Source organism: Tinamus guttatus, unplaced genomic scaffold (assembly GCF_059628265.1).
Source record: "Tinamus guttatus ecotype Peru unplaced genomic scaffold, ASM5962826v1 Tinamus_guttatus_pri_ptg000676l, whole genome shotgun sequence".
NCBI classification, from domain to species: Eukaryota; Metazoa; Chordata; class Aves; order Tinamiformes; family Tinamidae; genus Tinamus; species Tinamus guttatus.
Genome location: NW_028289210.1, coordinates 807569 through 834658, shown reverse-complemented (window position 1 = coordinate 834658; position 27090 = coordinate 807569). Strand labels below are relative to the sequence as shown.

The 27090-nt window shown below is 52.3% G+C and overlaps 1 protein-coding gene across 6 annotated transcripts in view; it reads right to left on the bottom strand.

Moving 5' to 3' along the window:
- ACTN1 (actinin alpha 1) overlaps positions 1-21880 on the bottom strand; it is a 77062-nt gene extending 55182 nt beyond the window's left edge. For 4 of the 6 annotated variants that reach the window (XM_088536545.1, XM_088536541.1, XM_088536543.1 and 1 more), the window contains exon 1: positions 21700-21879. In XM_088536545.1, coding sequence (XP_088392671.1) covers positions 21700-21804 — 105 coding nt within the window. In that variant the 5' untranslated portion in view covers positions 21805-21879. Of the gene's footprint in view, positions 1-21699 lie in introns of all 6 variants that reach the window. The other 2 variants (XM_088536546.1, XM_088536542.1) reach the window with 1 other exon arrangement.
- Between the last annotated feature and the right edge of the window lie 5210 nt (positions 21881-27090).

The following is a 27090-nucleotide window of genomic DNA, read 5'->3' as shown; positions in this document are numbered from 1 at the left end:
GACGTGTTCTAGCAAGGCTCTGGCAACTTGGTTAGAGTGGATCAGAGACATCTTTTTCCTGCACAGAAAAAGCTCTATTTTCATTGAGGGCACGCATAGGCAAAATCACAAGCTGCAGTATTTTGCTTTGGAGAGAGCGTCGTGTGTCTTTCAGGTGCCACAGTTTGGCTTCCACTTCCTTGTGTGGTGCAGGAGCTTGTGTTTAACGGCCTCTTCTGTGATGAGCTACCCAGAGGGAGCTACATCACAGGCACCGGGCAGGTGCCGATCAGGAGAGATGCATTTCCCTGGGGAAACCCCCCCACAGGTAAAACAGAACGAGCCACACAGCCAAATGCGTTTTGCAGAGGATAAAGAAAACAGGCCAACATATTTGGGGTTTTCAGTATTTGGCTTCTTTTTTTGCTGCACGAACAAATATCACTTTTCATCTATGGAAAGCACATGTTTTTCATGAAAAAAATAAAGGCTATAATCCTGCAGTTAAGGATACACACATTTTTGTTCAAAGAATAGTTCCAACAGTTTGAGAAGGGTTGGTTCTTTGCTGTAATTAAAAAGGGAACTAAGCGATCAGTGCCTCAAATCCACAGGGTGGACAAAACCCTCCCCTAGGCACCAGTGGGGGACAGACAGGGATTGATTATCCTTTGACTTTGCTGCTGATTCCAGAGAAAGCGTGGTGAAAAGTGCAAGATGGGAACTGCTTCTGACTTGACCTGAGACAGGAGGAGGAGGAAAGAAGGGAGGTGGGGACTAATCATTTCTTGGATGAGGGAAACTGCAAAGATAGTTGGGGAAAGAGTGTTTTATGTTACAAGTTTTAATCTCAGTTGGCACTGGTGGGAACAGGCTTTGGTCCAGAAGCTGCTACAGAGAATGACCGTATTAATAATAATAATTAAAAAAATCAGTATTCTACATCAATGTAAATCCAGAATTTTCCATTCCTTTTTCTTCCTTCTGCCTAGGGCATATGGCATCTATTCCCAAAAATTTCAAAGAACAGACACCCAAATTATCACTAGCCCTGCAGACTACAATTTTTTTCCCCAGCTTTGGTCTCAAACTGCATATTTATTTTATCCTTGAGTACGGTGGGGCCTTGCAAGATATTTATATTATTGCTGAACAAGGCCTTTCAGCTGGGGAGAATTTTTTGATTTTCTTGTTGGCAGCTCTGCCTGCCAAACGGAGCCGGGGCACTCATTGCCACCTCTGACAACTGCGCTTGGCACGCGGCGGGACCGTGGGTGCAGTCGCTCCTCAAGGGGATACCCTGCAGGATGCAGAGGGAAGGCAGCACTCACACTCGTTACCACCGTCCTGTGCAAAGCACTCCCTTGCAAAGCACTACTTTTCCCTTTCTGCAAGAAGCTTGCTCAGTTAATGTTACTATATTCAGGTTTCCTTGCAGCTTGGCTTTACTAGAGCTGCTCGGAGACCACAAACCCATCTTTAATGCAGAAAGCACACGCAGGCCCATGGAGAAGGGAGACGCGGGAACACCCGGTGCTCCTCCCTCCTCGCACTGCGAGCCCAGGCTGGCGCTGGCCGCAGGGCAGGGAGGCCCAGCCGCGCTCACAACTTCAAGTCACCAGACACACTCACGCCGGCAGCTTCACGCTCCTCAGAGGCAGCCACTGCCAGGACGGCCAAATGAATTCCAGCAGCAAGGGACTAGTCCTGATGACTTCCCAACCAAAACGGGAAGCTGCCAAGCACCCTGGAAGAAGCCACTGGCTGTCTGGATGCCCTGGACCTGCAGGATACCCCTCCGCTTGCCAGAGGGCTGCCACAAGGTTATTTAAGGAGCGCAAAGTGGGGCACAGGGGCAGAGGCCCCTGAGAGCAGAATCCAGGCAGCCCTCGCCTCGCTGTAAACGCCGCTTCTGCTGAGGCCGCCAGCACTAACACGAAACAGATGCTGCAGGGAATTTTTTCCCTCTTCGTCTGCACTAAATTTAAATACTGAGCTCTTCTGTTGCCAGCTCATTCTTAAAGGGCCTGTACTCAGCTCCTCCTCTCTTCACTCCATCACCACGGGACTGAACAGAGACCCGGGCAGCGCTCCGCTCGCTGTGACCACCCCGAGCGCGCGCTCTTTCCAGCTTCCCCACTGCGGTGCCGAGCAAAGCGCTCCTTTCTGGACTCTTCTGTCCATTCCCTCGGGCACCAAGGGCACCTTGCCCCAACGGGAGAGCTCTGCTCCTCGCCCCAGCCACGTGAGTGCTGGGGCTCAGCCTGCTCCTGCGGGCTTCCTGAGCTGGAGGTGGCAGCAGGGAGAGGCGACAACGGCCACGCTCAGCAGTGCGCAGGTCACATTACCGCCTGCTGCAGCGGGGAGAGGCGACACGACGGCCGCGCTCAGCAGCGCGTCGCGTTACCCCACCCTGCAGCGGGCAGAGGCGACACGACGGCCACGCTCAGCAGCACGTCGCGTTACCCCACCCTGCAGCGGGCAGAGGCGACACGACGGCCGCGCTCAGCAGCGCGTCGCGTTACCACACGCTGCAGCGGGGAGGGAGAGGCGACACGACGGCCACGCTCAGCAGTGTGTTGTGTTACCCCACCCTGCAGCGGGGAGGGAGAGGCGACACGACGGCCATGCTCAGCAGCACGCAGATCGCATTACCGCCCGCTGCAGCGAGGAGAGGTGACACAACGGCCACGCTCAGCAGCGTGTAGCATTACCACATGCTGCAGCGGGGAGGGAGAGGCGACACGACGGCCGCGCTCAGCAGCACATCGCGTTACCACACGCTGCAGCAGGGAGGGAGAGGCGACACCACGGCTGCGCTCAGCAGCGCGTTGCATTACCAAACGCTGCCTCACACGTCAGACATGGCACCGCCTTACAGAGCTGCGCAGGGACCACATCCAAAGGGAAGGTTCCCAGTCCAGCCCTGCTGTGAAAAGCTACAGCTGCCTTGGTTATTGGCCACATATTTTCCTGCAGGATGCAACCCTACCTTCCTGGTGCTGTTAAGTGCTGGCTTCCTTGCTAGCCCCCGCACCAAACACCAATGCGTCACGGAGTGCACGCCATTCTGCAGAGATGCAGGAGAGCTGGTGCACGCTTCCCCGTGTAATATGGCACATGCTCCTGCACTGTATTAAATTTCTACTTTATTTCAGCCCTTGAAAACTAGCACCTCACCTCCAAAGTCAAATATTAACCTATTTACTTTTTGATAAGAAGCCACCAGGTAAGCAGCAGAACTACTGAAGTCTGTCTTCTACGCTGACCTGTGTGCATTCGCTGATGCCTAATATGGAGCAAATCTATTTGCCTTTTCCTTGATGGATCCTGAATTAATTCTAAATTAAAGGGTACAAAACAGGAAAGCACCCTGGCCAGCTCACCAATTCATCTGCTTTGCGCACAGCAATACCTAAAAAGGTAAAGGGACAAGTAAAGGTAGGGGATGGCATGAAAGCCGATTATTGGCATTATGATATCAGCGCACTATACCATGCTGTGCCTCCACGTGTGAGGCTGCACGGTTTCCAGCTTTAGCCACGGGGAGCACGGACAAAACGTTACTACTACCCAGATCAAGTAAACTACCCAGATCATTCGAGATGTTCACTTTACTTCTGCTTTGCAGTTCAGTAGGAAAGAGCAAAACGTAATTAGGCAGCAATCGTTTCATGTATTTACAGTGGATTTTATGTGGAGTGAGATTTGGATGCAGGTCAGATCTGCATTAAGTGCCTTACAGTGGGTTTGTTTGGCTTTTTTAAGGCAATACAAAGTAAATCTCCTCTTTCCTGCCCCACCCTTGCCACTTTAGAAAAACGACATTACCAAGGTACAGCAGTAATTACTGAAACCCAGACCTTCTGTGGACATTCGGATTACACATTAACTACCAGCGAGAGCAGTCACCAACAGCAGCAGCTTTCAGGGCTGCGTGAAGAGGTGCCCTTCTGCTGCACGCAGAAATCACACCAGCCGGGGCGGGCGCGCTTTGGACACCTGCACACTGCAGGCCCTGAAGTGCTCATACAACGGCACGGCCATTTGGGGTAGGTAACAGCACTGTGCAGCTTTGCAAAGCACAGTGCTCCGGTACACCCTGCAAAGCAGGGCATTAAAATCACTACACCATCACAACACATAATTTGCCTAAACTGAGCAATCATGTAATCATATTTCTAACCCATATCCTTCCTCAGCTTTTCTTTTTTTTTTTTTCTTTTTTCTCCTTCCTCTTTCTAGTAAGCTTTGATCTCCTCTAAAATGTATGTCATTTAGCTAGTAGGTCCCCAAAACGCCTACACTGCTCTTAAAGCGCCCAGATGTGGCTCCACAGGAGGCAACCTGTGGTCTGGTGTGCTGGGAGGAACAAAGCAGGTGGATGCCCACTGCTTTTTACTTGCCCACAGGTAGCCAGAACCACTAACAGGGTTTTCACACAGCAAGTCTCAACGATACGAGCTCGTCTTGCTTTCTGTGATGCCCAGAACAGCACAGCAGAACGCAGTCTTTCTCCTTGGGAACAAGGGAAAGCTCGAGTCCTACAGTCATTGCAGATGGACATTTTAATTCCTGAATAGAGCAGTCCTCCAAGAAGCCGAGTTTCTCTGGTAAATTTAACGAGTTTTATTCAACCCAGCAAGATGATATAACTCCAGACAGAGTTATAGAGTGCCTCTATGCCAATTACGGAAAAAAAAAAAAAAAAAAAAAAGGCAAATCTAAGCAAGGTGCAGGCAAGAAACTGAACACATCCCCTCACTGACCCTTGTCAAGGGAGACGTCTCCCATGGCTGGCGACAGCAGAGGAGCTCCCGCAGGGCCAGGGCACCCTCCTGGCTTTTTATCACACAACCCACACATTTTCAAGCCCTTCACCACTGCCTTCATTTAGGTCACAAGGGATTTTTTTTCTCAGTTCCTGGAAAATCACTCTGAGAACCCACAGATGGTGTGATAGGATGTGCAAGCACCGTGATGCTGTGTTTTCCATATCCGCACTCTCGGCCACTGTCCCTGTCCCTGCTCTTTCAGTGGGGTCGAGGCACATACAGATGGGCGCCCGCTCCATGGCCTCTGTAGCTGGTCCCCAAACGCTCCCCCGTGCCTCCTGACACAAGAAAAACGGTTTCCTGTGCTGGCAGATGCGTTCCTGAGGTTTGGACCCCACTTGGGGCCCCCGGCAACGCTCAGCACACGGATGCCAGGGATGAGTCACTGCCGCTGAGGGAGGCAGCAGCAGAGCCGGGCGCACGCGGGACATGGCCCTGGCAGCGTGCAGATCCAGCGAGGGGAGCCCTGCGGAAGGACAGGGGCATCTATGCAACTTTGTTTCTCATTTTAACGCAGGAAGGAGCACGTTAATGACCACAGGCTTCCCCAGTAACTGCTGGCAGCGTCTCCCTGCGCCAGCAGCTGTGGAAGATGCCGGGTCACAGGGCACCGGCCAACGCCGGGGTGCAGGCAGAGGAGACGAGGGAGAGCACAAGGTCCAGGCACGGCAAGGGAGCTCGTACACAAACTGCCACGACACATCCCCGTGCCCATCGCCTTCCTCTCTCCCCATAGCCATTCCTCCCTGCAAGAAATATCCCAGCCCCACATGGGAATAAAGTCTCAGAGAAGACAAGGCTTTGGTGCAAATGTTTTCTTGGCTCACCCAGGACAACGCTGTCACCCTTGCAAAGTACTGGTCCCCACTGCCTATGCAGGCACAGGTAAGGCAGAAAGTGCAGGTACTCAGGACGCAGTGCCTTAGTTACAGCTGATCCCATGTCTGCAAGGGCTAGGAAAGCACTATAAAACCCCATTGTAACACTAGGATTCTGGAGAGAAAGAGAAAAAAAAAAAAAAAAAACAACCTTTCACTCCAAAACTAGGCAAGCAGTGTGGGCAGACTACTGCATTGCTATATCATGCCTCTCCTTTACATAACTTTAGTTCTTCAAGCTATTTTTTGCATCAGATTTCATAATCAATGAAGTAGCCCTTCAGACACGTGCCAAGCAAGCCCCTCAGCCACGACGGCCGAGAGGGCTCCTGCACGGGGCACCATCCTGCCGCTGGAGGCAGGGTCCTCCCCTCTCAGCACATCCCCCACAGACAAGCTATGGCACAAGAAAGTGCCCTCAGCCAGCAGCATCTGTATCCTGATATCCAGCGCTACTCGCGTGCCTCTCCTTGGAAGATCACTGCAGCAGGGGCAGGAGATGCCTGGAGAAAAGACCTTTCCTAGCGGGAGCGCTTAAAGCAGCTGTTGGGCTTGGTGCTGTTTCCTATTTCGTGTTATTAGGCCTTGGGACACCTGGATTAGCCCCTTCTATGGGTCTTTTAAACATGCTGTTCTCTGCGACGCAGTAAGGGTAAAGCCTGTGCTGTGCACACAGACATCCCAGCGCCCCGTTTACAGTCACGGTTACGCTATCGTGATCGCTCTTGTGCGGCTTCACGGCAGCAGACACAGCCCTCTCAATCAGTGTGATCAATCAAATCAATATGACTTATTTTAGGGAAATTCTTGAGCGTAGAATGACCAAACCAACCCTCATTCTTCATCACCCATGCCTCAAAGTCCCCCCAGATTCCTCAGGGCTGTTCGAAGAGCAGCTGTGGGCATCACCACTGTGTGAAACGCCTCCACCCGCAGGGCCCTGCTGGGAAGCAGCCTAGGGATGTCCCCGGAGTGCAGAAAGTCTGCAGAAACGTCCCTTAGGGCTCCCTGAGCGAGCCCTGTCAGCCGCGTTCCCACGACTGTGCCGAGTCGCACGCGCGGGTGTGGGAAGCACCAGGCCCTGCGGTCCCGTGTGGCCCGAAACGCGGTGGCTCTGCCAACCGCCTGGGTGGCGCTCCGGGCCATTCTCCTTGGCAATAGTTGCTAGGCAAAACATTTGTGATTCAGTTTACTACCACAACCCACCCTCAGCAACTGCTCAAACCGTTGCACGGTGAAACGCACGGCTCAGGTATGCACCGATTTGGGCCTTTTTTTTGTCTTTTTTTTTTTCCTTCAGCTCTGTGACACTGAGGACTTTTTAATGCTTTATCTAAGGAACTAAAGCATTTCTGCTGCTAACATATGCATGTGCAGGTACAGTAGGAATAACAAAAGTAGCACAACTTAGATATTATTGAAAAAACCAACACTGACGAGAAATAGATGACCTGCACACCTGCCACCTGTGTTATGTGCAATCTGTAAATTACCCCTGCTATGATATTTGCCATCCGTTTTCCTGATTGATTGTTTGCCATCCGCTTTCCTGACTTCAGAATCACCTGAATAAGGCAGAGTGTATGCAGGGAAGTGACACGCAGATGCCAGATAGCAGAGTGTTAGTTACCACTGGGAAGTCAAATTACATCCTGGTGCAAAGAGTCAGGGAACTTTTAGTTTCACTTGCTTGACAAAAGCCAAAACCCATACCAGCGATACAGACCATCCCACACGCCTGACAGTGACAACTGAAAATAGATATCTCACTAGCAGCTGAAGATATCCATGAGTCTGTTAATTAGATAAATTTGAGATTATTTGTGGAAGTCCAAGTGGTTATCTGTTCCTTCTGCAGTAATCCAGTTTGGTGCAAGACCAACAAGGGAAAGTTCACCCAAGACAAACTTAAACTGTTACAAAGTGGATTGTTTTGTTTTTATTGGCTAAGAAACTCTATCACGTGCTACCAGCCATACCACCTAACCAACAGGATAGGAACACAGAACTCACCTCCTTTCACATCACTTCCTCAACCCAGGTGGTAGCAGGGATGCATTTGGGTGCATGTGCCTCATCCATGGATGATGGTCAAACTTCTCAGGAAGGAAAGACAGAGGAGAATGGGCAAACGCCTTTGGAAGCATGGGAGGGGGAGGGAATACAAAGAACACTACAATTCCCAAGAGGCAGCAGGGGATCCAACTGGAGCAGGGGACGCATCAGAAACGTAACCCTTCAGCCTTCAGCACGGGCTTTAGAAATCCCCAAGCAACGTGGAATGCTACCTAATGTCCATGCCAAAAAAGGTGGTCCCCAAAACTGACTTCCATCTGACAGTCGGTCATTCCCCATCACCACATCTGCCTGAACTGGTCAAATCACGGAGGAAAAATCCAGCGGCCCCCATGTGAACCCCAGGCCAAGAGGCAGGCCTTGCTTTCCCTCAAACATGGGATCACTGCTGAGCTCATGCAGCTTCAGGCACTTGTCTGAGCACACAGTCTCACCCAGCAGCTCGTACAGCCTCCTTCAGAAGGGATATTGTGGAATATGTTAACTCCTGACCCAACTCCTTGGGCTAGCACCAATGATCAGGGCAGCCCAAGGTAGCCCACAGCAGCCCTCTTGTGCCCTCCCCACAGCTCCCCAAAGACCGCAGGAGGAGGAGGAGGTGCCTGTAAGCCAGGCGAGGGTAGCCCCGAGGCCTCACAGGAACTCCCACACGAAACGCAGCGTTTCGGGGTCCTGCCAGCACCAATGACGAGCAGCGTGTGGCAAACAACGCCCTGCCGTGCGTGGCTGCAACGGGGGCGGCGCCACCTCCACAGCGCTCACCCTCCGCACAAGCACCGGCCCCTGCGCCCACACAGCGGAAGGCTGCAGAGGAACGACGGCCGATTGGTACCACAACCAGACCCCAGGAAGCCTGTTTTATTCCGTGGTCTATCCCGCCGTGGTCTCAGGCTCCGGCTGGGCAGCAGCTACACGCACAGCAGAGCACGGCATGGGGCTATGTGCAGCTTCCCGGAAAAAGGGTGCAGGCAGCCACGATCCCTCAGCAGGAGGCTCCAGCTCATCTCGTGTGGGAGCCAGAAAGAAATATTCCCGCTCCCAACACACTGGATAACCACTACGGGTTCCTCTTCCCTCCCATGGCGTCGCAGGGCCTGGCATTAACACACATAGTGACCAGGTTTTGCAGGCCTGTTCCTCCTTGCACTTAGTAGTGGCCCAAACTGCTTGGGAGCTGCCCACACCCGATCTGCTCCATCCCATGTGCTGCCCTGGCGGCTGCTCAGAGGAGTCTGTCATTTGCTCACCAGCCCGTCCCCGCCACGGGCCAGCCAGCCCACTTCTGCATGCAGGTAGCAGATTGCTGAGCAAGTTGGGTTTTATACCTTCCCTCCTCACTTGTCAGAAGCGTTAAGCCTCCCATTTTGTTTAGCAGACAGCCCTTTGGCATTTTTTTTCTGATTTCCTGATGCCTAAGAAACCACTCTTCTAATTTAGAGGCCGCCTCCAGCTCCCTGCGTGGTTCCTCTGTGCTCATGAGTCCTCGAGGCCGAGTTGCCCCCGGGAGGAGCGGCAGCGCAGAGCCCTGACCCGACGTGCTCGTGCTGCAGACGGAGCTCGCTGCACCCCAGCGACAGTTGGCAGGGCCCGGCGGATCCGCGAGCAGCGACCGGCAGCAGCAGCAGCTGGGATGGGAGCCCCATGCATTTGCTGAGGAGCCAGTTAATACAGAGCTGGGCACCCACTGCGGGGCAGCTGCAGCAGAGCAGCTCCTTGCTGACCTGGGATTCACTCCCACCACAGTCAGCCCTCCGTTATCCCAATGGGAAGCGCCAGCTCCCAGGCAGGAAGAGCTGGAGCCAGCCCACAGCACTGCCTTCAGCAGCCTTGCTGCTCCTCAGAGGTGACCAGCAATTACTGGTGCCTGCTCTTGGAACAATTCCCAACACTCTGCAAAGCTGCATGGCAAAGTCTTGAGGTTTCGAGCTTTTAGACTTGCAGGGCTAAAAATCAGGCTTGATGGGTGCCATTTCTGCAGAGTATCGGCAGCCTGGTTCCTGTGAACTGCTCTGAGCTCATGATATCTGCTGGGCTGAGAAGGAGGAGGCAGCTAATACTCCTGAGTAGGCAACAGAAGCAGCATCTCTCCCTGCTCTGCAAGTTAATTTTAACGCTCACTATGTTCCCTGATGCACAGCTCGTGTGCACAGCCACCACGCGAGAGCAATCCCAAGGCTGTGCCTTGCGCAGGGCAGGAAGGAGTGCCTGGGGACAAGAATTCCTCCGATGGCTGCGGCCAGCGCAGCACCCTAGTTGCATCCAACCAAAAGCCCAATCCTGCTCCTTCCAACGCTGCTGCCCTGCCCCAACACCCTGCACCCACGCTCATCAGTATTGCGCATGGCCAGGGGTGATTTGAGCTGCATTCCTACCTCTGCAGAGCTGGCCAATCGATTCTCTTTTCACATGCAGGCTAGAACCATCACCTGGTCCCAGCTGCAAGAATTCAAGGAATCTGGGCAGGGCTTAAAGGGTGAGAATGGGCTGCTTTGTTTCCCAGCCTAATAAAAACTATTCAGAAACCTGGAACAAAGCACAAACCACAAGTTCCTTAGGCCTCAGCCAGGTCCTGCCCGCACTTGCTGCGGCTCCAGATACCATATCACTGAGAAAATGGGCTCGTGGTTGGCTTTGCCCACTTTGTTGTGGAGTTGCCACGAAAACGGGAGGTCCCATCCTTCACTCTCCCTCACTTGTTCCAACTTGCTGCTTCCCCCTTAATCTAAGGCTCGTCAGGATCACTGAAAGCTGTTTGAGTGCACAGCATCGGCCTGCAGAGTCACGGCTTGCAGGCACTGACTGGGAGATGAGGGATGGGAGAGGGCCAGGGAGGGTCCTGCGAACACCGTGACGCTGCACCCGAAACAAAGCCTGCCCCAGCTACGCGGAGGGAGGCGGAACACTCCGTATTCGAACACGCACAAGGTAAATGAATCACAAGGAAAACAGATTTCTGCCAGGTCTTTGGAATCATCAGGGACTGTGGGACTGACCGTTTGGAGATATTTTCTGTCACCTTCTGGCAAAGCATCCAGGATACACTTCACACGCTACACAATACGTTTATTCACCCCTTTTTGCAAGGCTACTAAATTTCGGCATCCAAACAGCAGATAAGCACTGCACAAATGGAACTCTGGAACATGTCACCCCAGTATATGTATGCAAAACATTCTGCCCCCTTAGACACTCTGGGAAAGGTAAAGCAAGGTGTAAATGGGTAGGAAATTAAGCCCTAGCAAACTTCTGAAATTGATAAAAGCAAAAGCAAGGATGTTTAGCTAATATGTCCGCAATCTTCTATCAGGTAGGTAGATGCCCAGATGCACTTCAGCTGTATAACAAATGAGCACCATTACAAAAGCCTGTTCACATGAGAAGTCACAGAAGACTGTGACTTCCACATGACCCATTGCAGAAGATCAGAGGGGAACAGGAACAGAACTAAGTTTTGCCAGTGACCAACTCCTTGGTGCAGTATCAGGCTACCTCTCACAGTCAGAGGCACATGTGCCCAAGGGACACCTTTTCCTGCGTGCAGTGCTCCACAGCTCACGAGCAGCTTTGCTATTTCCTGCAGAGCCCTTTCTTTGGATGCATCCAATTGCGTCCAAATTCCCACCTCAGCCTGAAGCACCCAGTGCAAACTCCCCTGCACCCAGCCACAAAAAGGTTACTCAGGCCAGGGCTGCCAGAACGGAAGGTGTCAAAATAAGCTCTTAGGAAAAGCAACACCACCTAAATACTTTGCAAGAAAAGCTAAAGACAATTATCAAGAACTTACTAACTGCAGACTGCTTTGAAAGCTCTTTCCAGCACTGTATTATCTCGTTAACGTGTCAGACCTCGAGAGAGGAAACCCACCTAAGCAGAACAGCAGGCTTCAACCCCCAAGTGTAAGATATCACTGAATATAGCGGCAGACTGGGCTCAAAATGCAGGTTGCCCTACCCAACTCCTATTCTTGAGGGTAGGGAAATGCAAGGAAAAGAAGAAAGAAGAATTTGGAATAGGGAAATAGAGATGGAAAAAGAAACACTGAGGCCATCTGAGGTCTTGCTCTCTGGCTGTGCCTGTGTCAGGCAGCAGCAGCAGGGCTGGGGGTGTGCGGAGAGCAGGACACCCACGTGGGCAGGACACCAAATGCAGACACCTGCAGCTACCCGCGACAGGTACAAAAGCTCAGGTCTGAAGTGACCGGCTGCTAGACCTCCAGTGAACACAGACTGGGCGCGCTCAGCACAAAAGCAGCCGTGTTTGTCGCTCCTCCTCAGGCCGGGGTAGGAAGGGAAGGGCAGAAGGAGGCCCCAGGGAAACCTCATTGCCTAAAAGGGGAAGCGCGAGGTACAGAGCAAGGGCTCCTGCCTGCCTGCAAACCCTGAGGCCCAGGGCATGGATAAATCAGCCGAGAAGGGAGCTGAACTCACCCAACCTTGTCTAGGAAGCCTGTAATGCTTGGGAGGGGACACAAAAAAGGAACTCGTGCACCGTAAGCGGTAAGAAGCTATCTGAAAGCAAGGTGAGACACTGATCCTACTGCAACATGGCACAAAAAGTAAGAACAAAAATGTTCTATTATATCCTCCAGCTGCCCCTCGGTGGCCCGCGCGCCACTGGTCTCGCACAGCCAGAGGAGGCTCCTCGCAGACACGAAGGCTGCAGGGCAAGTGGGACAGCCCTGGCCACCGCACAGGGGCCATGCTGCTGCACCCGGCCCAGGGACCACCCCCCGCCCCGTGGCCTCCTGCAGGACCTCAGACACTTGCTCCACACCAGGGAGAGCCTTCGGCCTGGAGTGCTGTAGTTACTGTAAGCAGTTCACTAATTACAGTAGTAATGATTGGATTACGGCCAGTTAGCAGCTTTAAGGAAACAACCCATTACAGGAGGGGGAGGGAAACATCACGCCAGGTCTAGGATTGAAGCCTCCTTTGGCTCTCAGTGTCCCACCCCGAGGCAGCTGCTGGGTCGCGGCATTTGCAGGGACAGCAGTGGGAGGAGCAGAGTGTCACTAAAAGAGGGAGCAGAGTGTCACTAAAAGAGACACTAAGCGACATGTAAAAATCAACAGTGCGGAGTAGGTGTGTTTGCAGGAATAGAAGGGCTCCTGCTTACGCGCCGGCCCCACCACACACGCTGCAGGCAGGCGGCTGCGCGCCGAGCTCCCGATACCACATCGCGCTTACGACACCGTGTTACAGCACGCAGCGAGTTGGGACTACAGGCACTTTGGAAAGGTTTTAAAAGAACGAAGGAGGGCTGCTAGCACCAGCTGAACAGCCAGATGCAAACACCCACAGCATGCAGAGCTGGGGGCATTCGTCAGGAACAGCAGCTAGAGACCTCCTTCCACTGGCAACCTGTGCTAGCACGGGAAGGACCACAGTTACCAGGCATTAACCTTCTGGTCCCTCTAGTTACTGTTAAAACGACACGCAAGGAATGTGTAGCAGAGCATCCCGCACGCTTGGCTTTCCAACTCCCTTTGGTTCAGCAGCATCCAAGTGCAGTGGCAGGGAAAAAGCAGCTAAACCTGGGGACTGCTGCAGGAAACCCTATCCCACTGCAAAGAGCGGGGCTAGCAGCAATGCAACATGCACCTGGAAGCTGCGGAGCAAGAGGCAAGAGCTTGAAGGGTACGTCCTGTCCCACAATACCTTCCACAGCAGAGGAAAGTTGCCTCCTGTTTAGCAGGAGGAGAAACTACAACCACAACGATGGGGAAATCGCCAGTTCCGCAGAGGAACACAGGCTGGGGCAGATCCTCCATCAGCACACGTCCCCACCAAGGTCAGCTGCGCTCAGGCGCTCCAGTCCTCCCCTCATGCCCATGCTGGGCAACACTGTGCTCCACTTGCTGCTGCTTCCCTGCTAAGGAAGCTGAGCACTGGCACAAACTGAATTTGGTACCACTGGCTGTGGTGAGGGGGGAGGATTTCTGGCAGGGGAAAACCAGTGGAGTTGGGCACCTTGCCCAGAGTGAGTTCACACTTGGCTCCCTGCAGCTGTAAATGGTCTCAGCCCTGTCCAGAGCTCCCCAACGGCCTAACGAAACTCTCAGGAAACAGCGAGTTACCATGCGGTGGCCGTTTCGAAACCAACCGAACATGCTCTGCTGCTGCCCGCACAACTGCGCGCAGCTCGGCCGCCCCAAAGCGCCGCTGCCCAGAGGCGCCTGATGGGCGGCACCGCAGGGACACGAGATCCTGCTCTGCACACGAGACACCGGCTCCGGATGCGCGACCTCCACACCGCAGCCTGGGAGGTTCTTCCCGCCACTCTTTCCTCTACAGCACCCCTCAGAGCTGATAAAACGTGTAGGAAGAACACCTGGAAGTGAACCTAGGTGCTGAACAGCTAGAGCGGCTCTTGGCTGCAAGCACAGTTTTCCTCAGGAAACTGAGTATTTTCCATTGTGATAAGCCCTGGCACAGACATGAACGAAACAGCTTTAAACAAGTGTCCTTCTCTGGCACTGCTTACAGAATGGTAACTGTGTGCTTGCTTTTCCTTTGCTCAGCCAAATTTTCACATTTTGGGGGGAAACACCTCATTGTGTACACGGAGCTAAAAAGAGAGGCTCACAGGTAAGCACAGCGCAGAGTGAGAGAAACGCCGCTGCTATCCAGCCCGGGAGCCACGCCAGGAAGGGCGACTTGGGGCCGTGCACGCCGCTTCCCGTGACGAGGAGGAGAGCGCTCTGCGGCGACGTGGACACCATACATGGATCTCAGAGAGGCCTCCAGGGGCCTCCATGCACCAGCTCGACTTCCATTTACAGGAGCCGCGAAACGGGAGCGCTCTGCGTCGCGTAGCGCAGCCAGCGGGGATCAGCACCTCCGCGGGGCTGCCTCGGCACTGCGAGGGCAGCGCAGGTGCTCGCGGGTGCCCAGCACGGCAGCAAGAAAGCTCAGAACAGCAGTGGATTGGGAAGGAGGAGGCGAAAAGCAAGCTACAGGTAGAGGCCTGAGGTCTGCTGCGCTGGCAGAGCAAGGTTCAGCGTGCAGGTGTCTGGCCCAGCCTTTAGCAATAGGATACATGTGCTGTCAGCCCAGCAGGAAGGACAACGGCAGAAAGCCATTGTGGGAAAGAGAGAGAGAGAGAGAGAGAGAGAGAGAGGAAAAAAAAAAAAAAAAAAGCTTCTGCTTTACTGCCTGATAGGGAGCTAAGAGGTTAAACTGGCACCAGGCCATACCACAAACATCCTATGGCCACGGTCTGCTGCAGCGCGGGGGGAACAAGAGCAAGGAAGAGAGCAAGGGAACAGGAAGGCAGCTTTTTGGCTAGTCATATTAATGCTAGTGGTTTTGCTCATTTTAGTATTTTTTCAGTTGCCCCCCAAAATTTTTCAGTTCTCTGTCTCAGGAGCTTGGGTGATTCATTTTGGAACCTCTAAGTCCGTTTCCTCTGGAGAGGCCAAAGCACAGTGGCAGATGGCTCCGGTCTGAAATAATACAGACTTTTAGCGTACCTGGTGCCAGACAGAAAGCCCCACTGCTGACAAGTCTGACCACCCCACATTAACCTACCGTAATGGATCCAAACTCTGCATAACATACTTAGGCTCCCAAATCCCAAGGAGAGCAAATCCTGTAATTTATGAAGGAAAACACAGGACTCGGTGCCTTTCTCACTAAGATCACATTTTTTTCCACCAGCAGCTGCCAAACATGCAGTATTACATGTCCTGTCCTACCCCCCGACATACACATAGAGCACCTACAGCTTTGTGAGATGAGAGGGGTTTGTCACTGAACAAAAATTGTAAAGGTCACGCCACACATGCTGCTTATGGCACCCTTTACATGCGCAGTAGTCACACATGGCAAGACATCAGGTTTTTGTTCTTGGATAACTAAGAGCAAACTCTGTTCCCTATCTTCTTCCTCAGCCATCATTGCCCAGATTGCACCAAGTGCCTCCAAGATTCCCAACAATATATCCGGCAGGTCCCTGGGGCCAACAACGCACCCAAGCGAGGCAGGCCCACTCTATCCGTGGTGTTTTAGCAGCTTCCCAAAGCTTCCGGGGAGGGAGCTCCAGCCTCTTTTCCACAGCACCCCCTTTCTGCACCTCACTGACAGAAAGAGCAAAGTCACCTCCAAGCAGCGTAACTGCAGCCCGGAGAACGGCCCAAGCGCCAGGCGCAACAGCGATAACCCGCAGGCAGCTGCGCAAAGCTCCACGTCCCCCTTGGCAGGGCTGCGTTCCCTGTCACCACCCTTGCGCCAAACTCAAGCAGCACAGGCCAAACCCTCGCGTGGATCCCAGCGAGGCTGCGCGCAGGCTCGAAACCTGCCCGGGAAGCAGGCCCCAGCTACGCTTGGCTTCGTAGCGGAACGACACTGTGACATAAAAAAGCTCCCATTTTCTTCTGAAGAGGCCACTTTCCAAGCAGCTTCTGCGCAAAGATGCGCTCTGGCAGGCTAGCACACCAGACACCCCGAGCTGGCCACACAGCGCTCGCTATGAGTGGCCAGGAAGGAAAACAGCGTCGTCACTGCTAGAGCGATGCATGGTAAAAGTGTCATCGCCGGATCACACGCACAAGAGTTTAAACCAGTTGCCTGAAGCAGTCAGCAAGAAACTCCCCAGCCAGACACATTTCACATCAGTGCGCGGTAGCTGGATGCCTGGAGGTGTCTCAGCCCTCCCCACAGGAGCAGGAGGATGAACAGTTCAATCCAGTTTGGCAAGCGCCCTGTTCTCAAGGGCTGCTCCCTGGGATCTGTTACAGAGGCTTCCCAAAAAACATGCAGTCTCCTCTTTAACCCATGTTTTCCTTCTCCTTGGCTCTTCCCGCCTCGTCCCCTTCCTGGGTTCTTTCCAGGAGGCAGCAGGGGAGAGTAAGTCACTGCAGAGCCAACACATCTCATTCATCATAACCAAGAAGTTACAATGAATAATGATGTTCTTGCTAAAAAAGAAAAAAAAAAAACCCACAAACGTACATACTGCCGAAACCGATCACAGAAAGCACAAGGCAGCTCCCACGCTCAGGAGCGAGTAACTGATCTGCAAAGCCAGACGCTTCCAGCAGAGCAACTTTTAAGCATTTTGAAGAGCGAGTAAGTGGTGATAATAAGTTATGTTAAACAACAAAAGCTTGATCTGAAAGGCAAGATTAAGTTATCTAGTAACCTATATATACCGCCTGCCTATGTGACTGCAGGACAGCAGCTCAGAAAGCGGCTCTACAAATTTTACCGTTCTGTTCCTGTACTGGCATCACCCAGTGTGAAATAAGGCACAGGATCCCTGTGTGCATGAGGGCATTTTTCCTACAGCACATCCCACCGCACAGACCAGGCAAGGACCTTTCCTGGCCACGATCCATTTACAGTTATGCAGTGTCCCTTGCAGGGAAGGCACAAGGACCCAGTACTGCATATTCACCAGTGACAGACTCTAATCTCACTGATGAAACTCTGGTGCATCTGTAAGGAATTTTACCAAACTAGAGATGTAAGAAATGCAGTACCACACCTTTATGCTGGTCCATAGCAGCTATCACAGCTGTGGCTTTCTGGAAATCTAGATCCCAGTTTTAAAATAGGCACTGTCTGGGAAGGAGGTTCAAATCAAAGGAAAAGGAAGCTGTGATTGCAACCTTAAATTCAGTCATAGCTACCAGACAGACTCACAGCACTTGTCACGAGTTTACCAGCAGCCCTGGAGGTGGGGCATTTCCACAGGGACCTCAGCTGTATAAGAGGCAGCTTTTATCATCAACAATCTCACCTCAGAAGACCTCAAAAGAAGGGCTCAGCAAAGCGAAATACAAACCACGGCAGCAAGAGCTGCAAGACCTGTTGGATGCAGACCTGTGAGATGCGTGGCTCGGCGAGCTACAGGACCACCCTTGTCTCCATGGGTATCCTTACAGGCAGTACATGACACACAGTGGCAAGAAGGGTTCTGGAAGGCTGCCATTTTTAACAGGAATTCAGCAATTTCCATAAATAACTGCACTTGATAAACATTTCTTTAAGGGAGAAAAGGCACTCCAAAAATGCATGTACTGCCACCGCTTCAGCAGCACCATAAATCCGAATGGTTCACTTCTCGCAGCCAGACCCACCACCTACTGCCACATCACCCCAGAAATGCCCACCTGGTGAGGCAGAGCAGTGCTAGAGAAAGGGGAGGCACTTTTTTTTTCCAGCATAGCCCTTTCATCAATATTTTTAAATAAAAACATTACTATCATTCCCTGTAGAGCTGAGAAGTTGCATGTGGCTTTCCTCTTCATGCTGCAAGTGAACCCTGCTTCCTGCTTGTACTGTCAAGACAGCAACTGTCAGCTCTGAGAGCGACTTAAAAGCTTCCTCTCCAGCTGTGCAGGCTGCACAAGTCACTAGAAGCTGGATTTTATATATGTGAACTGTAAATGACCAGTTTATGAAACGACAGTGACCAGCACGAGAACTCGAGAGCCTGCTGTGCGACAGGACACGGGCAGCCCCGACCCAGAACGCACCTCAGCAGCTCCAGCTCCATGGAAATACCATTTCCAGGCTCTGTGGGATGCTCAGGAGCTGGTGGCAGGAGGCTGCCGAGCGCCAAGCGGCTCTTCCAGCAGCTCACTCTCTACTCCAGCTCCTTCCCTGCATGATCCAGGGACGGCTCAAACATGGGCACGGGGTTTTCTGGTTGAGAGCATCCTTCTAGCCCAGTGACAACCTCCTGGCCAGTAAATGCCTGCATACAAGCTGATAATAAGGGAAGCTTCTTGTTTGCCCTGACAGCTACAACTCAGGTGTGATTTTCCGGCAATGGCTTTCATCAAGTAACACTGGAAGACAGCAGGAACACAGTTGTCTTATGTCATGGCTAGTGCTACTTTGAGGCCTGAATCTGGAGAGAAAGGGAGGGCAGGGGGGGAAGGGGAAAACAAAGGTTCTAAAAGAAATTCCTCAAAGAAGCTGAATAGTCCAAGGCAGGGAGTATTTTAATTCCCAAGAGAAATCCCTTGGCTCCTGTGAAAAGGGATGTGCAGGCCTTACATAAAGTTAGATTTATCAGAAATTGAATTTTGCTCCTTAGGATCAGTAATGCTGCCACAAGCTCTTTAAAACCTCCTAGGGACTCTTCTGTGAGACATAAAAAAGCTCTGGGGAAAGCTGTTTCAGGAACCACCACTTTCTGCCTATATCTTAACCCAGCAACCCCCTGCCCACAACTTGGTCTCAGCTACTGCACTTGGTCTGGAATGGGTGGGTGGGAAGAGATGTGGGACCAAAGGGTCTGCTCTGCACAGCATCCAGGAGAGCCGGCTTCACTCTCCACATTGAGGATTCACCCTGCAGCTCCAAGCAGCCCCGAGAGCCTATTCCCAGCATGTCCCCAGCCAGGGAGGGCTGCCGTAACAGGGGCCATGCAGGGAGGGGGACCCACAGAGCAACCTCTGCCAGCGTGCCACTGCATCTCCTCCTTGCAGCGGGTCTGAGGAGCTGCTTGCCCAAACCAGCAGCTCTTCCTGCTTCCCGCGCCCACACCTAGCTCTGCTGGGCCGCCACAAGGGGAAGCAGACTCAGTGGCCCCGTGTGCTCCCCGAGACCCGGGCGCACGGGGCCGGACACCGCGGCAGCCCGGGAGCCGCCGGCCAAGCGGGGCTGCTTCCCGAGCTGCCGGCCACGCCGCCTTGCAGGGGCGCTGCGGGCGCTCGCAGAGGAGCCGAGCAGCAAGCTCTGCCTCCCCGCTTGCCGCGAGCGCGACCGTGCTCATTTGGCAGAGGGCGGCCCCGCACACTGCGCCTCTCCTCGCACCTCCCTTCTCTGCTGCTCCCAAGAGCTGAGGCAGGTCTCCCTGTGCACGTGAAGCTCCCGGCCTCTCCTGTAGACAGCAGCTTCCCAGCCCCGACAAGGGCTGCAGCCCGGCTGGACAGCAACACTGAAACAGGCACAGCCATTTCTGAGAGTAACAGCTTGTTACTTTATTTCCCCCACATACATGAATGAGCCTGTGGACAAGCAGGAGACACCCAGAGTTCACAAGCATCAGATTTCAGCTCACCTAGCATCATCCCTGTACCCTTTCAATACGTTACCTTCCCTTCTTACAGAATCTCAGTGCTCTTTTATTTCAAATAAACGGACTTTCAAAAATTCTCTAGGTATCTCTTAGATGAGGAAAACTTGAAACATGTGAGCTGACAGTGAGAGATGGAGACTGAAGAGAACCTACACAAATAGCTTCAGCAGACCCGAAACTGTCCTATTCATCTTGGTAGGGTGCTGAACTACAGGCGCTGATCATTATCTCTCTTACCAAATAAGAAAAGAGGGGGTGGGAGGGAAAGGAGTCAGCAGAAATTTACTACAGATCTGGGACTGTGCTTGGTGGGTATCACTACCTTGGCACGCTCCAAAAGGGCAAGCCCCAGGATGTTCAAGCACCAAATGGGGGAACATGACGGTCCTTCAACATGTGCTCAGCCTGCCCTGTCCAGGAGGCACATGAGAGGTCAGCCCAGTGGGCAGAGCCATCCATCCCAAACTTGGTCTTTCTGTGAAGCAGGTCATGGTAAAACTGGGACCCTGCATCCGCTGCAGAAGAGAACCCACAGGTTTCAGCTGTCCAAGAGCAGGAGAAGCAACAGAGTGATGCTGCCACCACAGAGAGGGACACCTAACCATGCAGAGCCTCCTGCTCCATTAGGGAGATTGGCACCCTGTTCACCCGGGTCACTAGCAGCAGCCAAGGAGCAAAATAGATGGGCTAGATAACTGCAAAGTAGACACATTAATTCCTTAAAACTCTCTTAGCTTCTCCCCTCCTCTGGCTGTGTAGCCCTGGTTTATAGAGTAGCTCTCTGTCCCCCTCTTGTGATAGGACCAACACGACATAATACCTCCTAGAAAGAGGTAATATTAAGGAGGAAACAAAAAAAGACTCTGACCTTTCAGGGAACACGCCACAGCTTGTGCTCTGGGACTTCTTTTTTTTTTCTTTCTTGCTTCTGACAACAAGTGGGTGTCACTACCTGTAAAATATTCTCCCTCCTAGGAAAAGGCAAGCAGGATGGAGGAGCGCTTCCCTGCCGGTCTGTGAGCAATACTGCCCATCCTGCTCCGGACCCCACGAGGCCCCCAGGGTGCTTCTAGCAATATTAGTCAAACACAGGTGTGCGAGTGAAGGCAGAGAGCAGAGCCAGGCAGCTCTGCTGAGCAGGACGAAATCCCTTTCTGCAAAGGGCTGGAACGGGGTCTTTCGGTACACGCTTGCACCCCGAGATTACGTTTCTCACTCTGCTCCTTTTTGAAACCACGACACCCCTCTCCATTAGGCTCGCACATGCCGTCTACCCTCCTTCCCAGCACATCTCTCCAGGGGCAGAAACTGCCGGCGGCAGCTCCAGAGCCAGCACCTCCACTTATCAACATGGGCTCCAGGGCAAACGCTCCTCAAACGCGACGTTTTGGCCAGCTGCGAGCAGCAGGACCCAAAAACCCTATTCCTGAAGGTGGGGAAAAAGGAGGTCTAAAGAGGAAAGAGAGCCTTGTGCCTCGTGCTCCCTGCTTCCCAGGCTCCTTGCGGGAAGCCTGACAACGGGCTCGCAATCATCATAGGTGCATGCACATATATATATAGATAGATGCGTACACATACATGTAGATAGATGCAGCCACACGGATTTTACATGCGTTTAGACACACACCGAGTCCCCAGCGATCCAGGCCGGGCGAAGCCACCAGGCAAAACGCGCCGCGCACCCGTTTAAAGGAGGAGAGCAAAGGGAAAAAAAAAAAGGGGGATGAATGTTACCATTTTTGGACATGGGCGCTATGGGGCAGCCCCCCCGCCCCGTCGGGGATCCGCCAGCGCCGCGGTCGCGGCGCTGGCGGATCCCCGACGGGGCGGGGGGGTGTCCGCCGCCTCCGCCCGTTCGCACCCGCGGAGCCCCCACGCGCGCCCCCAAGGGCGCCCACCTTGCGCTGCTGCTTCTCCCAGGCCGGGTCGAGCAGCAGGTCGCGGTCCCAGTCCTCCTCGGGCTGCATGTAGTCGTTGCTCTGCTGCGGCTCGTAGTGATCCATGGCGGCGGCGCGTGCCCGGCGCGGCCCCGCGGAGCTCTGCGCGCTGCGCCCAGCCGAGGCGGCGGCGGCGCCCGCTGCGCACCTCTGCGCGCGGCCCCTCCGCGGGGCGGCGCGCACCGCCCACGCCGCGCCCGCATTGGTCGGCGGCGCCGCTCTCATTGGCGGGCCGCCGCGTCCCTCACCACGGCGCGGCGCTGCTATTGGCTGGGTGAGCTCTACGTCCCGCCCTCCCCACCGCGCCCGCTGCTCTGTGCCCCCCCGCCAGCCGCGAAACGGAGCCGCCCCTAGGGCCGGCGGGAGCGCGCGGTGCCACCTCGGTTTGCGTCTTTTTTCTTTCTTTTCTTTTAATTTTAATTGTATTTTAAATATTTTAATTTTAAATATTTTAAAATATTTTTAATTTTTAATTTATTTTTAATTTTTTTGTTTGTTTTTAATTTTATTTTCGTTTTTATTTCGTTTTTCTTTTTATTTTCACTTCATTTATTTATTTTATAAATACACACACACGCATATATATATATATATATATATATATTTTTTTTTTTTTTTCCAACACCCACGGCCCGTCCCAAGGCGCCACTCTGCCGCCCTCACTCGCGGGTGAGTGTCGCGGGGCGGCGGGGGCAGCGCGATGATTACCCGCCATGGGCAAAGGACACCGTTCTGCTGCTGGGAAAGCGGGTTTTATTCTTTGTTGCCCCCCGTGTGGGACCCCCCCGTCCCCAGCTTGCTAGGACCCACGTGCTGGATATGCAGGGCTGATGTCCACGAAAGCTGCAGAGGGGACGAAATCCCAGGCCTTGGCTTGATGCCACTGCCGAGCGGAACGACATCACCCCCAAAGCGACAGGGAGAGCCAAAAAATGGCACCCCACAAGAACCAGCCCAGGTCCCGCTCTATCTTCCATCTGCGCTGTGATGCTCACACGCGCCTTGATGTATCACAGAAGTGACCATTGCTTATTTTGAGCTGATCAAAGCCTGTGGTGCTTTTGGTTTTCCCTCCCCCCCCCCCCCCCCCCGCTTTTTTTTTAATGCACAGCCTATAAAAATTACCATTTTCAGAGGCAACGGTGAGATGTTCCCCTTTGGAAACGATCTAGGAAAGCAGGAACCCTGATCCACGAGCCCAAGAGGGTCCTGTTATTTTACTTTCCCTCCCTTGTCATTTAAGGACTCGTTATTAAAAGCTACATTCACACCTTGCCAAATGTGCTGGAAGCCCCCAGCTGCCATTCAAAGAATGAGGATTTTCCACATTTCCCAGGAAATGGTCAGCGCTGTGGAAATCCTAACACTTCTAGTGGGTTTCTGTGAGGCTGAATCATCTGGGCACTGCCTGCTCGGATCCTTGGGACATCAGGCACACTTATAGCTACAAAGCACCTATCCCCATAGCTGTAACGTTAACTGGTTCTTCTTGCCTGTGTGAATACACACAGTGATCCCTCCTATGGATGCCTGTAGCCGGTGTCCCCGATCCCATTCATTTACCCATCTCTTCTCGCACTGAGCAGGCAATGGATTAAATGATTGAATATACACGATCAATGCAATGAAGCATAGCTGGAATACAGAAGAATTCAGAGGTTTCTGGTATATTAGAACTTTTCCTCTCATTTTCCCAACCATTTGCACATTTAACTTCATGATCTTTGCTTCTCAAAATCATTTTTCCTCTGACTTCCTGGAAAATGTCTAGTTTTTCACTCCTAACCCCATACTAATTCTTAACTTAAAGGACTGCTTAAGGAAAGTGAGAGATTGTTATTGGCCAGAGTTTCTTGAATTTATAACCAATAGTTTTATACATATATATATAAATTTGGACTAGTTTCATGTGCCCCTGAGAACAGATGTTGCAGGACAGTGGCACAGCTCACATGGGATAGCTCCCATTGCCACTATGGAGTGTTATGAAAGCCAGTGTTTCTGGTAAGAAAAATATTCGTGTAACTGCAGGACTGCTCTGTTTTTCCATATTCTATCTCTTGGAGCTCTCTTCTGCCCTGTATGCGATTGCTGTGGATTGCCTTGGGCATTACACAAGCCTCCCAGGATAAGCAGGACTCCAACTACATATTTCTGAAAAAAGAGTGTTTTTTTGCTTGTTTGATTTTTTTTTCCTCCACTCCAGGGCAGCCAGCAGAGCCTTGGTGGGAATGGCCTCTTCACGCCAGTTGTATTCTTCTTCTACCCTGTCCTCAGCACCCTATCACCCCTTTCCCTTTATTTCCTTTCCCTTCAGCAGAACTTACTTCAGGTAAATACAGTCCCCTCAGCCCTGCTTTTCTGGTGCAGATACAGTACCTGTGCAGTCTCCTCTTCATGCTGCTGGGGTCTCAGGTTTGCTTGCCCAGAGCAGAAGCTTTAGAGACAAAATAACTTACAGAATTGTCTTAAGACACCAAACCATAGTGCTTCTGCTAATATTAAAGCATGCAATAGCGAGACCATGATGATTCTTGTTCCTCCCGTGGCAAGCATGGCAGCCCTTGGAGGCCACAGCTGAAGCCCTTCTGGAAAGGGGCAAGACAGTAGCAGAAGGGCAAGCATGGGAATCAGTCTTTCTGGCTCCACCCTTGTCCTTGATGAAAATCTTTTCTTATGAGAGAATTGCTAAACTCTCAGACCTATCATTATTTAACCCCAGCTTAAAAGTTGTTTCAAATCTCTTCCCTTGACTTGGATGTTACCTGTAACTGCAGGTCTTTCCTTTCCTATCATGAAGCAAGGAAAGCTTTCTCCTATCTCCAGTTATCACCTGCACAGTGGTGCCCTCAGGCTGTTTCCAACCAGAACTTCTTTTCAGGCACAGTTTTCAATTACTATCTCAGAGAGATAGGCAATAAATATGTTATTCCTTCTGAAGAGGACAGCTTTTTAAATCATACTTCAGCTACAGTGTGCTGCACTGGCATCTTTCCCTTGCACCTCTGCCTCTAACCTGTGCTGGGTCCTTTTGCAGTTATAGCTAGCTGGGTTGGGGTATGCAATAACACGTTACAGCTGTTGCAGTAGCTTGTCAGCAACCCACACCTGACCAAAATCACCATTCCAGCCAGGCACGCTTACACCAAGGCACTAGGAATGCATGCCCAAGCTTTCATGTGCTTCCAGTGATCTGTGCCATGTCCAGGTACCATCCTGTGCCATGGGCCACAGATTCATAGTTCCTCAGAGAGAGTCTACAGGGTGTGTTGAAACAGCCATGGGCCTGCAAAGCATGACGTTTCAGAAACCGAGTGTTGGAGAGCTCTATCCCCTGGTCGTGTGGCCAAGGCTGGTGTAAGACCCAGTTTTGTGCACAGTTCTTTGCCTCAGTTCTTTTGCTCCTTATGCGCTGCAGATCCACGATGATCCCAAGCAGGGCACAGGGGAGGCAGATGAGTGACAGGAATCTGATAACAGCCTGGCCTGCTTGTACCAAAGTCTTTGGTTCTGTGTGGAGGGGCTCGTGGCATGAGAAGCACCATGTCGCTCTTGAGGCTGTGTTAGTCACGTGCAGAACAAGCACAAGGGTAAGTCAGGAGCCAGCCAGACTGCGAGGGGCAAGGGCAAGCTGTGGTCGCAGAGACATGGCCAGGCACGCGGGCCCCACCTGAGCCACAGGCCTCCAAGGAACCCCCTGCCAACAAGGGGCACGTGCGGGGCCTCGCTTGAAGGACATGAGAACTAAATCTTCTGTCCTCAGCATCTGCAAGGCCTCAGCCGACAGTTTCATCCAGCTTTGGGTGCCGATCTTTAAGAAGGGCCCCTTGGAAAGAGTCCAAAGGAGAAGTAACGAGAACACTTGGAGGTCTAAAAATCCTCTGAGGGGAGGCTGGAGGAACTGGGTTTGTTTAGTCTAGGGAGGGAAAGACTGAAGCAAGACATAGTAGCAGAGCTTGAATACATAAGAGTTCACTGCAGAGTGGAGACAGGGAACCATTTGCCACGTCTCCTGGAGGAGCTGCAGGTGGTCAGGACTCCACGAGAGGAAGCTGCTGAGCCCCCGCTGCTGGAGGTGTCACAGCACAAGCAAAACACAGTTGTAGAGAATGGCTCGACATGAGGGACGGCTGATCCTGCAGGACATACTCTGGGTCATCTTTCCCCTAGAACTCTGCTTGCACGCTCCACTTCAGCGCGTAAGACAGTAACCTCCTAACAACACAGAGCAACACGACATGGTTGTTAAGAGAAACTAATTGTGGAAGAAAATCATATACAGCTAAAAGGAAAATGTAGGGATATAGAATATAGCACCAGATCTAAACAATCAAATTAGAGGCCCATATGTTTTTTAAAAAACAAACAAACAAACAAACCAAAAACACGTCAGTATTGTTGCAACATAATTGTAGCAGGAATTTGACTCAGCTGAACAAAGTGACTAAAGGAATAGGGCCTGTGGGAGGAATTATAACCACTTTTTCTTTTCATTTACATGGACAAAAACTGCTTTAAATCCACTAGTTAATATAAAGGATGATCCAGTTTTGCGTTACAGCCAACATCTTCACTATTCACCTCTGCTATTTCAAATGCTGAGGTGCTTAATTCCTGGCTGTGACTTTTAAATGCATCTCTTAATCTCTCCCACTTCTGATACTTTTAACATATATTATTTGTTTCACTAGTGAGACAGTGACATCTGACTATCTGCAAGTTAGACCTACAGACAGCCCTTGGGTACAAGGCCAGGATAACCAGTAGTTCATAGGGAGCTGTATAATGGAGCCATATGGCCAGAGGAAGGCTGACCCTCATCTTCACTGTACCTGCAGCACACAAGGACTCTTAAAACCAGGAGAGTTGATTCTTACCTACCAACTAGGGTCTTCAGAATCCCCACACAATCCCAGAACTGCCCTCCCCAGCTTCCTTTAATTCCCTCTCTAGCTCCCTGCTCTCCATCCCTCCCATGCCCTACACCTGTGCTGCTGCTAACCAGCTCCAAACCAGCCCTGCAGCCCTGGGCTCCCTGTAGCACCTCTCCTCCGTGGGTTTTTCTGAGCAATGCTTACTGGCTCGGGGATCCCCTGAGGTACTACTTTGAAAAATACCAAGAGAAGAGGCATGCAAGAAACCCAGGCGGTGATGAGGTCAGACCAAGCAAAGACCAAGCAGACCAAGCAGTGTCAGTCTGGGCTGCTGGCTAGGTGCAATCCCCATTGCTACTCCCTGTGGCCAGGGCCAGCTGCTTGGAAGTTGCCCCCATTTTTGGGAGAGTTTGTCCTGTCAGCAGCTCCTCCGTTATTCCCACAGCTCCTTCCAGTGCATCCTGCTTTCTGTTAAATA